Source organism: Buteo buteo, chromosome 31, assembly GCF_964188355.1.
Source record: "Buteo buteo chromosome 31, bButBut1.hap1.1, whole genome shotgun sequence".
Taxonomy (NCBI): Eukaryota; Metazoa; Chordata; class Aves; order Accipitriformes; family Accipitridae; genus Buteo; species Buteo buteo.
In genome coordinates this window covers 693,907-706,758 of record NC_134201.1, presented here as the reverse complement: position 1 = coordinate 706,758, position 12,852 = coordinate 693,907, and the positions used below count along the sequence as shown (strand labels likewise).

At 51.0% G+C, this 12,852-nt stretch overlaps 1 protein-coding gene across 1 annotated transcript; it reads right to left on the bottom strand.

Annotated features, from left to right (window-relative positions):
* Positions 1–2,996: 2,996 nt before the first annotated feature.
* Positions 2,997–4,029, bottom strand: LOC142026127 (olfactory receptor 14A16-like). The gene has a single exon (XM_075018963.1). It carries the CDS (start codon positions 3,957–3,959, stop codon positions 2,997–2,999), a length of 963 nt encoding a protein of 320 aa, XP_074875064.1. The 5' UTR covers positions 3,960–4,029.
* Positions 4,030–12,852: the final 8,823 nt, after the last annotated feature.

The window sequence follows — 12,852 nt, the reverse complement described above, 5'->3', positions numbered from 1 at the left end:
GTAAAGTCCCAGGTTATGGGAGGTGATAACCGTCCTAGGAATCTGCCCAAATCCTTCCATATACCCTGCCACCCAGGGACCGGTCGCTTGAGGGCACATTTCAGTATTGCCTCACCTAAAACTTGCCTTCTCTTATACCAGGATGAGACCAGATTCCACAATACCCATAATATGCCACCAGTATTAATTATTAGTATTAAACAGCTCACATAAGGGTGAACAAGGACCTCGGGAGCCTGCATAATAAAACCATTCACATCAATGCCTGGTAGGGAGAGGGAGATGTGTTCTCTCATCTCCTCCACAAGATAGCTCCCACAACACAGCAAAACCATCAGCGCCAGGACAAAACACATAGACATTATTTGTATTAGCACGTTCCCGCGTTCCTTCGTTCTCCCCACAAGATAGCTCCCACAGCACAACAGAGCCATCAGTGCCAGGACAAAGCACGCAGCCATTATTTGCATTAACATGTTCCCAAACTCAGCAAGCTAGAGATAAGCAAGCAGCTAACAAGCTCGGTGACCTGCACAGGAGCTTGCCACTTAATAACTAGCTATAGAATGCTTAATGCAAAACTGCCGTTGTCGGGCCCCACGTTGGGCGCCAAAAAGGACTGTGGTGGGTTGACCCTGGTTGGATGCCAGGTGCCCACCAAAGCCGCTCTATCACTCCCCCTCCTCAGCTGGGGGGGAAGAAAATATAACAGAAGGCTCGTGGGTCAAGATAAGGACAGTTTAATACAGTGATAGCAAAGGTCGCACGTGCGAAAGCAAAGAAAAAAACAGATGATGTTATTCTCTACTTCCCATCAGCAGGCGATGTCTAGCCACTTCTCGGGAAGCAGGGCTTCAGTACGCGTAGTGGTTGCTCCGGAAGACAAAATGCCCCCCCCTCTGTCTCCCTTTACTTAGCTTTTATATCTGAGCTGACATCATATGGTATGGAATATCTGTTTGGTTAGTTCAGGTCAGCTGTCCTGATTGTGTCCCCTCCCAAGATCTTGCCCTGCCCCAGCCTGCCATTGAGGGGAGGGCAAAAATGTTGGGGAGACAGCCTTGATGCTGTGCCAGCACTGCTCAGCAGTAGCCAAAACACTGGTGTGCTATCAACGCCTTTCTAGCTACTGATGCAGGGCACAGTGCTATGAGGGCTGCTGTGGGGAGTATTAACTCCATCTCAGCCAGACCCAATACAGGTGGCCAGCAGTGTCCTGGAGTGTAGCAAGAAGAGCCTCGCCAAAAGAGTGAGGGAAATTTTTGTCTCCCCTGCCCATCACTTGTCAAACCACCTGTACACTACTGTGTCCAGTTTTGGGACCCTGGTTCAAGTGTCCTGGGTCTGGCTGGGGTGGGGTTCACTTCCTTCGTAGCAGCCCCTATGGTGTTGTTTTGCATTGGTGCCTGAAACAGTGTTGATAACACACCAGCATTTTAGCTCTTGCTGAATAGTGCTTGCACAGTGTCAAGGCCTTCTCTGTTTCTGACTCTGCTCCCTCCCAGCAAGTAGGCTGGGGGTGGGCGAGAAGTTGGGACAGAATGGGACACAGCCAGGCCAGCTGACCCCATCTGTCTAAAGGGATATTCCATACCATATGACGCCATGCTCAGCAATAAAAGCTTGGGCAGAGGAAGAAGGTGGTGAGAGTTTCCTGTCGTTCAAGGTGTCTGTTGAAGGGAGACTGGCTGAGTGTCAGTCTGCTTGTGGGAGGTGGCAAGTGATTGCCTTTGCATTGCCTGTTGGGTTGGCTTTATATTTGTTTTAATCTTTTTTCATTCAACTATTATATGTTTTTGTCCCAACCCATCAGCTGCAAAACAACCCCATGCAGCAGCATGGGTAGAGACGTGGCCGGCTAAGGAGTGCTCTGAGGAGAAGGGCCTGGGCAGCAGGATGATGCCGTATGAGCCAGTGGGCCTCCCATTTCAAAAGGAGAGTGGAGGAACTGGAGAAGGTCCGGAGGAGGTCTGCCAAGGTGGAGTGGAGGGGCTTAAGGCACCCTCTGTGAGGGTGAGCTGTGAGGAGAGTCTGAGGGAACTGGGCCTCTCCAGCCTGCTGAAGGAGGCCTGGGGCCACCTCATAAGAGCCTACAGCTACCTGGAGAGATGGTGGAGCCAAGCTCTCTTCTGCAGTGGCCAATGATATGACAGAGGCAACAGCCACAAATTGCCTCTTGGGAGCTTTAGGCTGAGCCTGAGGAACAATAAAATGGACTAGGAGGAGTGCTGTTGTGATCTCCACCTTTGGAGGTCTTCCTTGCTCCTCAAAGTCACATCCAGCCTGGAGGCTGGACTAGAGACTCCCCAACAGTCTCTTGCCCACCAGCCCTTCCAGGAGCCTGTGCCTTGCCACACGCTGTGAAAAAGAGATGAAGCTGGAGGCAAGGGTCTCTACGTCATACTCTTATTGGACAATTCAGGGTGGAAGGGAGCTCAGGTGGCCTGTAGTCCAATCCTCAGCTGCAAGCAGGGCCAGCTCTGAGGTCAGACCAGGTTGCTCAGTAAATGTCAGCATCCACAGAGAGAGCTGACACATGAACCAGGCATCTAGGCCACTATTACAGAAATGGAGAGGAGGCAGTTGACCAACTCCCTGAACACAGGGTGTGTTCAGCTCTGGGTATGCCATATCTCCTAGACATTCCTGGGAACATCCACCTTCTTGTCCACAGGAGTGGGTTCCTTATGCAAGTCTCCTGGCATATCTGCAGACCAATGGGGTGCTTTAGGCTGCAAAGAGAATTGAAAGAAAGCCTGTGACAGGGGTACTATCAGCTTAATTGCTACAAGAGAGGGAGATGGAGGGATCTCAGAGCTGCCAGGTTCCTGCTGAAGATTTAAGGCCTCTGAGATAGCAGCAGAAGATACCAGTTTTGAACTGGCATAGCCTTTAGATCATTTCACATGTGATGGCTCTACTCCCCCATTTCAATCATTGGCACCTGGAAACCACAGCTGCTTTTCCTTCCTCTCCTCCCAAAAACTGACATTCTACTATGCAGAAGAAAACAGAAACTTTATTCCTTCTGAAAAGCATCCGGTGATTAGTTTTCTCAGAGCATCCTTGATGTCTTGGTTTCTCATGCTGTAGATGAGGGGGTTCAAGGCTGGAGGCACCACCGAGTACAGAACTGCCACCACCAGGTCCAGGGATGGGGAGGAGATGGAGGGGGGCTTCAGGTAGGCAATCATGCCAGTGCTTACAAACAAGGAGACCACAGCCAGGTGAGGGAGGCATGTGGAAAAGGCTTTGTGCCGTCCCTGCTCGGAGGGGATCCTCAGCACAGCCCTGAAGATCTGCCCATACGACAGCAAAATGGAAACAAAACAAACAGAGAATAAACAGGCACTAACCACAAGTACCCCAAACTCCCAGAGGTAGGCATCTGAGCAGGAGAGCTTGAGGATCTGGGGGATTTCACAGAAGAACTGGTCCACAGCATAGCCTTGGCAGAGGGGTAGTGAAAATGTATTGGCCGTGTGCAGCACAGCATTGAGGAACCCACAGCCCCAGGCAGCTGCTGCCATGTGGACACAAGCTCTGCTGCCCAGGAGGGTCCCATAGTGCAGGGGTTTGCAGATGGCAACGTAGCGGTCATAGGCCATGACAGTGAGAAGAAAATATTCTGCTGAGATCAAAAAGACTAACAGAAAGACCTGGGCAGCACATCCTGGGTAGGAGATGGCCCTGTTGTTCCAGAGGGAATTGGCCATGGCTTTAGGGACAGTGGTGGAAATGGCGCCCAGGTCAAGGAGGGAGAGGTTGAGGAGGAAGAAGTACATGGGTGTGTGGAGGTGGTGGTCGCAGGCTATGGCAGTGATGATGAGGCCATTTCCCAGGAGGGCAGCCAGGTAGATGCCCAGGAAGAGCCAGAAGTGCAAGAGCTGCAGCTCCCGTCTGTCTGCAAATGTCATGAGGAGGAACTGGGTGATGGAGCTTCCGTTGGACATCTTCATCCCCTGGGAATGTGTTGCTGTCAAAGTAGAAAAAAGACAGTGAAGAGTCAGGGCATTATTCTCTGAGCAATATCAAAGCCATTTCCCATAGACCCTCCCACTCTCACACACACAGACCCTTGTCCTTTTCCCGGAGACCTTCCTTCAGGTCTGTGGCTGGAGCCCAGCTTGGTGCTGGCTGAGCGTGCAATGAAGAGCAGGGCCTCTGCCCATGGGCTCTTGCAAAGTCAGCCCTGCTCTGCAGCAGTGGGTTCATGGGATTGGTGGGGGCAGGGGCCAGTCTGGTGTTTGACTTTGTCAGCTGAAACCGCTCCTAATGCAGAAGGGCTTCTCAGCATCTGCACTCCCAGTGCTAAGGAATCAGGTGAGTTAAAGTAGTTTAAGAGTTCTAGGGTTTTTTACAGATGCCCACATCGCCCCTGGGGAGTTTTCTTAGATCTCGGGAACCTTCAGCATTTCTACTGCACTCCAGGAGAACAGCGTGAGCCAGGCAAGTCAAGAGCATTGCCTGTGGCTTAGTGCAGAGAGAGGGGGAGCTGCTCTGTCCTTCTGTCTAGTTCCCACTTGTACTGTGCTTGCACCTTTCTGAGATGGAGGGTGATCACGCTTCGATGTTTTACCCTGAAAAGCCACCAGACACTGCTGAGAGCAGAGACATCCACTGCAGACCACCAAATGTCTCACCTCGTCTCAAAGTCTCAGCACCCTGCTTCTAGCCAAGGACACACCAGGCTCATTTCACCAACCCAAGAGCATTTCCTCAGTCCTAGCATCTCTGTGCTTCTCCATGGGGCTTTCAGATAAGAGAAAGCTGCTCTGAGACAGGTTTGCATCCTGCAGGGCAGGTGACAGCTTGGAAGGACACTCGGAGGTAATAGCCAAGTGACCTGACATGGTGGCATCTCTGTAAGGGAGAATCAGCTCATTCCCCAGACCCACAGACACCATTGAGCATAACCCCTCAGACGATAGGAAAGCTAGGACACTTGTTCCCATGGACACAGCTGCATGGCAGGACCCACAAGTTCAGTTTGTGTGTAACTCTGCAGCTGAAACTCCCATTCCCAGAGAACCTGACAGCAGCAACAAGATAACAGTAACACAGACAAGTGAGAACCAAGGAAAAGAGCAGAGATCGACTGGCTCAAAAAGGCAAGGGGAGAGGCAGCTGCAGTCTCAGGAAAGAGTTACCCTCACCCAGCTGTGCATGCCACCTCCCAGACACCAGCACAGCCAGGCAGTTGTTCTCAGTTGCTGTGCTCTACTTCAGGAGGCTCCTCTCAGACTTACTGATCACTCCAAGTTACAGCTCAGGAGTCTCAGGGACTGGTTCCAGCAGGACAGCTCCTTTTCCATTTCTCCCCCCAAATTCCCTAAGACTAGGAAACAGAAAACATAGACTCTGGAAAGCTCCTTAACTTTATAGCAATCCCTGCTTTGATCTTCCCCTTGAAAAGTGCCTTCGGAAACATCCTGAGGGATGATCTGGAGCTGTGAGCTGCCCTGAGCCACACAGCACCATCTTGTCAGCAGAAGGACCCTGCCCTGCTGCAAGATGCTTCTTCCACCCACAGCTTCTCCCCACTCTGCTGTTGGAGTTCCCAGGCAGGCTGAGTACTTACCCCGACCAGCAGCAGAGTCCCTGCCCCAGCACACAGCCCCCCACGGTGCAGGGACCCTGCTCAGAAGGACAGCCCTGGGCACCCCTGGCTGCACACCCACCTTCACACTCTGCAGCCATCCCCAGGTGAAGGCAGCTGACATGCCCTGTCCCTCTGAGGGTGCAGCAGGGAAGCTGTGCTCCAAAGCACGGCCTTTTTCTCTGCACTGCAGAAACTGTGAGAGTCCCTCTGACAGATCCCATAGGCTGTGGGATGTGCCAGCTTTAGGAGGTCATTCCAGCAACCACAGCTGCATTGCCCTGCAGCCAGAGACTTACCCTGTGAAGGGCTGTGAATAATTTGTCATCAGTGAACTCTCAGCACTCTCCCACCCCAGACTGCCTTTAAACTCTCTCTGCCTCACTCCTCTCCCCTCGGTGCCTGCAGGCAGTGCCCTCAGCCCTGCTGTGCTTTGCAGAGGAGCTGCTCCTGGGCAGAGCTGTCTCTCGGCAGTGCTGCCTGCTTGCCATGAGCTCCCTCCAGCCCAGGAGCCCAGCCCAGCTCAGCAGCAGAGGAGCAGCCCAAGGCAGCCCTTTCTCTGCCCCCTCTGGGCTCCCTCCAGGTGTCCCTGGGGCTCCAGGGGAACCTGCTGGGAAACAGGCTGAGGCAATCACTGATGATCCTTCCCTCAGCTAGGGAGAGCCACTTCTTTCATGAAATAAAACTTTCCACTCAGAGACAAAGTTACATCTACATGTGACCATTTTTTCTTTCCAGAAACATAATCCTTCTCTCAGAGTTACTTGTAATGTACCACTTTTTTCTTGTTATTCTTTAGACAGGATACTCAGAGAGTGGAAGGCAGGGATCTCCTTTACACCTGCTGAGGGAAGGGATCCTTGGGTCAATGGTGGCGTTTCATCTGCGTTTCTATTCATGGCATTTGGAGGAGACTCAGCTCTCTCCCATGCACTCCACAAAGCCACAGGAGGTGGGATTCCTCTTGACTCTTTTCAGGTGGGCACAAAATAGGCACCTGCATGTGTGCTCCTTGTCTCAGGTCCCTTCTGAATTAATGGAGATGGAAGGCAGGAGTCAGGTGTTCAGACACAAATACCTGGTGACATCTGAGTTGCCAGAGGTGGTCCATGATACATGTAGGTAACAGCAAACTGTAATGGAGAAGTTCATAGAGACAGGGCAACATCTCGGGAATCATGTATGAGCCTGGTGGGAAATTCCTTTAGCCAAGTGACATGACTGCTTATGCCCAAATAAAGGCCAAAAGAACCTTTTCCTACACCTTATCTCCATGGCAGTTTATACAGGTATTCATATGAACGATTGCAGTCATGTAGCATAGTGAAAACTGGGTCTCTGTCTTTTCCATCAGCTGAGTTTACTATACCTCCAATGACTATGATGGCATGTGTCCCATGTTAGTCCTCACATTGCCTAACAGAATTCAGGGCAGGTACACTATTTAATGTCCAGATCCAGGGCCATAGAGCTGCACCAGATGCCAAGGCTGGCATGGACCTCACAGGACCTACAGGAAAGCAATTCTCATTGAGGGTGGTACATCACAGACACTCCAGACGGCATTGCAGAGTGTGCGATTTGGTGCCTGTGTGCCCTTGACTGATGCCACCAGTCAGAGGCATCAGTCATCAGATGCCATCAGAGAGGCAATGTCTGTCCCTTCCCTACCCAAGAGATGCAGGCATTGCCTGAACATGAAGCAAAGTCACACAGGGGTTTTTACTCACTCCCTTGATGATCCAATCAATGAAAGGACCAAGAATTTTCAGAGTGTTCCTGGATACATCTTGTCTTCAAGGACAGCATTCTCCAAGCACAGCAATGGTCCATTTCAAAACTCAGTAGAAACTCAGAAAAGAACTCAAGGGCACCGAGATGAACTTTTGGTACTTCAGGAAGTGTTAAAGAAGAAAAAGAGATAAGGTAGGACCACTGCTGAAATGAGGAAGTGTAGGTGTAGATAGATCTACTTTGCTCTATGTCACAGCTCGGTTAACACCAACCAGGTCTCCCAGGCCTTTGTGCTGTAAGGCAGGACTCTGGAGGAGAACAACCAGCAGTGGATGGGGATCAAGCCTGGGGTTACTCAAGCAAACTACACCCTTACCAGTCCATGGGAACCACAGGGGCTGCATCCAAGGGTGCTGAGAGTGTTTTTTTCTCTAGGAGGTGCTGGTCTGTTATTAGCCCAGTAAGAAAGGGATTTGGACACTGTGAGCTACCTTTTAAAATTATGTTCATCATCGTTAACACTCTAAGGAGAGAATCATGCAGATCACCTTTGGTCCCTTTAGATGGTGGGAACCCCAGGTGGTGTAGCATTGAACAGGCCTTTGGCCCAAATGCAGCAAAGCATGCAGAGCCCATCCATAGAAGACAGTCTCCTGTTTTGGTCATTCAAGCTACTGTGGGGTTTTCTTACAAAAGAAACAACTCTACTCATCGTCTCAACAGTCAAAGAGAAACGATGTTTTCATGAGAACATCTTGCTGCATGGTTAGATAGAGTCAAGGCCAAGCAGGAGACATAATGTCCAGTACAGAGTGGGACCTGCCTGCAGGCTCTTGTGTGACAACATGCTGCTGAGGTTGTCCTGTGGCCAAGGAATCTGTGCAGCATAGCATAGGTTTTATGGCCGTGCTGTACATGCAGCACGGTACAGCGCAGCCCTAAGAACTCCATGTTCAATATTTTTCTGGTTAGGACCAGTGTTCAGGTTTCCCTGTGAGAAGTCTGTGCTCCATAACGCTGTCAGAGTTGAAATGCTGTGGTCCAAATGTGCACTGCCAGGAGGAGCTGAAGACCCATAGCTTGTCACAGAAATGTGACGGTTTTGGATTAAACAAGACGTGGTGGGACAGGTTGCTGAGATGTGGTGCTTCAATGGAGGGATACAGGCTCTGCCCAGGGAGCAGCAGGGAGGATGAGGAATATCCTCCATGTATGAAAGGGAAGCCTGGATTTGTGGAGGTCCTTTCTGTGACAGACAACAGGTTAGACTAGCTTTTGTCATTTAGGATCAGTGCAGGAGCCAGCAGGAGTGACCTTGTGTTTGCAGTTACAAAAACTGCTTGCTCAGGGAAAGGAAACGGAAAAGGTGTTTTGTCAGCAACCTCAGGAAGTCTCCAGGTTCATGAGCAGGTTCCTGTGGTGAACTTAAGTGCCCTGGCATTCCCTGGCAAGGCAAAGCAACAGGGTGACAACAGCCTGAAGGCTATTGGGACAACTTCTTCAGACAGCTGTCAGGTGGGCCACCAAGGGTGATTCTCACCTGGACCTGATCCTGGCCAACAAGGAACAGCTGGTTAAGGATGTGATGATATTCAGTGTCAGTCTTGGCTGTCATGGCCATGAATTAGTGGGGGATGGGACACCAAAGGGCAGTGAGCAAGGCCAGCAGCAGAGCACAGACCTGGGACTCCAGAGGACAAGAGTTTGACACACTCAGGAGACTGAGACAAGTGGTGCCATGGGAAGCAGCTCTGAAGGGGGAAGCAGCATGGGAAATCTGATAGGCCATACAGGACAGCCTCCTGCAAGCACAAGAAGGATCTCCCCAAACACCCTTGAAGAGAAGCAACCATCTCAGGAGGCTGCTTGTGTGAACTGACTGAGCTCCAGGGCAAAAAGGCAGCAGGCAGGAGGTGGGAGCAGGGAAAGCTGCAGAGAGAATGTAGAAACCTTGTCCCAGGATGTAGGGAAGATGCCAAAGCCCCATTGTCCCATTGCCTTGAGAGTTGCAGGGGAGGATAGAGGCAGCAAGATGAGCTGATACTGGTTCATTAACCGTAAAAGAAATGACAGGGTTCATTAGCATAAAAGAATAGACAGGGATCATGTGGGCCTGCTGCTGAACCTCCTAAGTGTAGGAGCAGGTAAGGCTGAGGAATTTAATGACTTCTTTGGCTGTGACTTCTGCCAGGCCTTTGTGACTGGTGGCAGGACCCTGGAGGAAAACAACCAGAAGTAAGTGGGGATCAAGTCAGAGGTTACTTGATCAAAGTCACCCTTTGACAGCCCCTGGGAGCAGAGGGGAATCATCCAAGGCTGGAGAGGGAGCAAGCCAATTCCATAGCAAGGTTTACCCTGCATCACTTTTGACAGATCATGGAGATCAGGACAATTCCCTGATGGCTTCCAAAAAAGTTGGCAGCTGTCTTCCAACAAAGGCCAGAGGATTACCAGGGGAACAAAAGGCTGTTTAACCTCCTATAGGAGAGCAGCGTGTCCCTGAGCATGTCCTCCTGGATGATATTTCTGGGAAGATGAAGAGGAATGTGACTGGGCATGGCCAGCATGGATTTATCCATACTGGTGGGGGTTTTTTGGGTAATTTTGGGGTTTGAGTGTGATTTTTGATTGCTCTTTTTGCTTTGTTTTACTTATCTGAATGCTTTCCACAAAGAAACATCTTTATTCCTCTGCTTTCTAATTCACAGTCTATCCAAATTTTGTGTGGCCGGGAGGCTGTGGAAATGACAAACTGTTCCTTCTGTGTGTTTAAACAAAATAAAGACCCCTGCAGTGACTTGTTCTTCTGAGATCCTTCCTCCAAGACTTTCTCTGCAGCTGCAGGGAGCATTGTCTGTGTGCAGAGGGGAAGAAGAAAAGAGTCCCGGCACAGCAGCAGTGCCAGGGAGCACCAGCGCTTGGTCTTTCCCGAGCTGCTCTCTTCCCACTTCCATGCTTTCCTTCTGAACCCTTGGGTTGGAGGAAGGCCTGAGTGCTCTTCAAGCTTGGTGAGAGTCCTGCTGTGTGTCAGGCCTGTGGCTGCAGGCAAGGACAGGCAATGGGCACTTGTGTGACAGAGCTGGCCTCCATAGCAGCATTTCCATCATACAAGGGGATCTCCTCAGACCTTGTGCCACAGATGCCCCCCACCCCTGGAGCTCAGCCCTCTCCACCCCCGAGGAGCTGCTGTGCCCTTCAGAGGGTCTGGGGCTGTGGGGTGAGTGCCCAGAGCTCTGCCGCACCCTGTGGTGGGCACTGCTGTGGGGCCATGCCAGACTGGGCTGTGCTGGGGAGAGGGCAGGAGAGGTGGAGGGAGGTCAAAGAAGTGGGGAGTGTTTAGGGGGAGCAGTGCTGGGCTGGAAAGTGCCCAGGAGAGAAAAATATCAGTGTAGAGCTTGTAGTGTGTGACCACGCGGGGCGAGGACTGACACCAGGGATTTGTGATGTAGAGGCAGGGCTTGTGGAAAGTATGGAAGACATTCAGGTGCAGAGGAATTTATTGCAGAGGTTTATTTTTTATTGAACCATGCCTTCCTTTGGTTTTGTTTTTTGGCAATTGAGAATCATCCTTCTGTGTCTGTGTGCAGCTTGTTCTCCAAGTGAAGCAGGTGGCAAGTGGTGTCAATGGTCTGGAACTTGCAGCTGCTGACTGTAGTGGAGAAAGCTCGGAATTGAACAAAGGTGTGTAAGTCCCAGGTGGCTGATGAGAGAAGTGGTGGGGTTGGAGGCAGGGACAAAGACTGCCCATAGAGTGTCTGACATACAGGGTCTTGGCTTCTCTGCATATTCAGAGTCCAATTAGGAGATGCTGAGGGTCAGTATCAGTTGGAGTTTGCTGCTATCCCTTAATGTCTAAGCAGAAAAATAAGAAGCGGAAAAAGACAAAATTGTTTCTTACTGATATTTGGTATTGAAAACTTTTCACTTGGACTGCACTCCAGAAACCCCTCAAAGTAATCACGTAACAACTGAGGAAGGAAGGAAATATAGGCTCAGAGGCTTGCCTTGTTAGAGCATTTGGCATGTTACTGAGCCCTCTGGTGCCAGGTTCCTGAACTGCAGATACTGAAAGAAGGTTTCACTGGCCTCTAGAGAAGTGCAAGTCAGCAGTACGTCTCCCAAGTTTCTGAAGGTGTTATTTAGTCCCACTGAGGGCCATAGTGAAGTGATCACGGAGGGAAGAAGATGACAAGGTGACCGTCGCTGGGGCCTGGTGAAGCAGGGACGCAGAGGCACTGGTTACAGCTTGAAAATCAACCGTGCAGGCAGCTGTGCATGGCCTTGATGTGTTTCATCAAGCAGGATGTTCCAGTGCTGACCCCCATACCCTAGGAAAAGGGGTCCTTTCCCTCATGGCATGCTCAGGACTCTTCCAGGGAGCAGTGAGATGTGGGGGTGTATGAAGATGTCGAGTGCAGGAGAACGATAGGACTCCTCCCAAGCTCTGTGTAGAGTGGGTGAGGAGGCAACAAAGCGTTGGCGTTGTAAGGAACTAGTGTCCTCTCAGGGGCTGCAGTGGAAAAGACAGCAGCCATAGGCAAACGGACAAGGATTTCAGTACTGCTGGGAGATCCCCGACCCCACAAAGGGTCCATCCCCACCACAGCCTGTTTTACCCTGTTCTATGCCTGTGCCTCTTTCTCTGCACATTTTAACCACCACTCCTGCTTCCTCACCTCTCTGTGACCCTATGATGTCCCAAGCTTTACGGATGACTTTCTGTCCTCACTGACTATTTCTTCAAAAACAAAGCTGTGGTTTTCTGACATTTTGCCAAAGGCTGTGCATTCTTGATTAGCTGTGCATCTTTTACCAAAACCCTGCTAATGCTCCTCAATCAGCCAAGGTGTCCCAGCCCCCAGGCTCACTTGAATCCTCTATTTATCTCCACATCCCAGCAGTAAACTGCACACCCTGCTCCTTCTGCTGCCTCAAAATCAAAACTCAACCTATTTCACTATAGCATGACACCTTCCCACTCCCCACTGTTTCACATCATCTTCCTGCCTTTAACACACCCCCACACCACTCTCTCCCTGCATGCCCTTGTGTCTAAGAAACCCTTCCTCTTCCCCTGCAGTGATGGGACATCAGCCTACGAGGTCTGTGCATTCTCCAGGCTCAGGGATGTTTTCCTGAGGGCCATCCAAGAGCGGGGAGTGAAGGAAGAAAAGAGATCGTGTCAGCTCATGGAGCATTACTGAGCACATTCACCCCCAGCAGTGGGCATTGCCCTTCTGCCAGGCTGAGCCATTGCACAGCAGATGGAAAAGTCGCTATCATCATCCCTGTTTGCACAGGAAGGGCCTTCCTTCCTGCCATCTTCCCAGGACAATCCTCTTCTTCCTCCTTGACACACAGACATCAACCCTTTCCATTTCTGGGCTCGGATATGACTGTAAGGATTTGCTAAAGCCACCTGCCATCCCCTTGTTTCTCCCTGACATCCCCCGACCCTCTCTCCCAGACCTACACATGACCAATCGCTGCTGCTGAGGGCCTCTCGCTCTTCAGAAGAG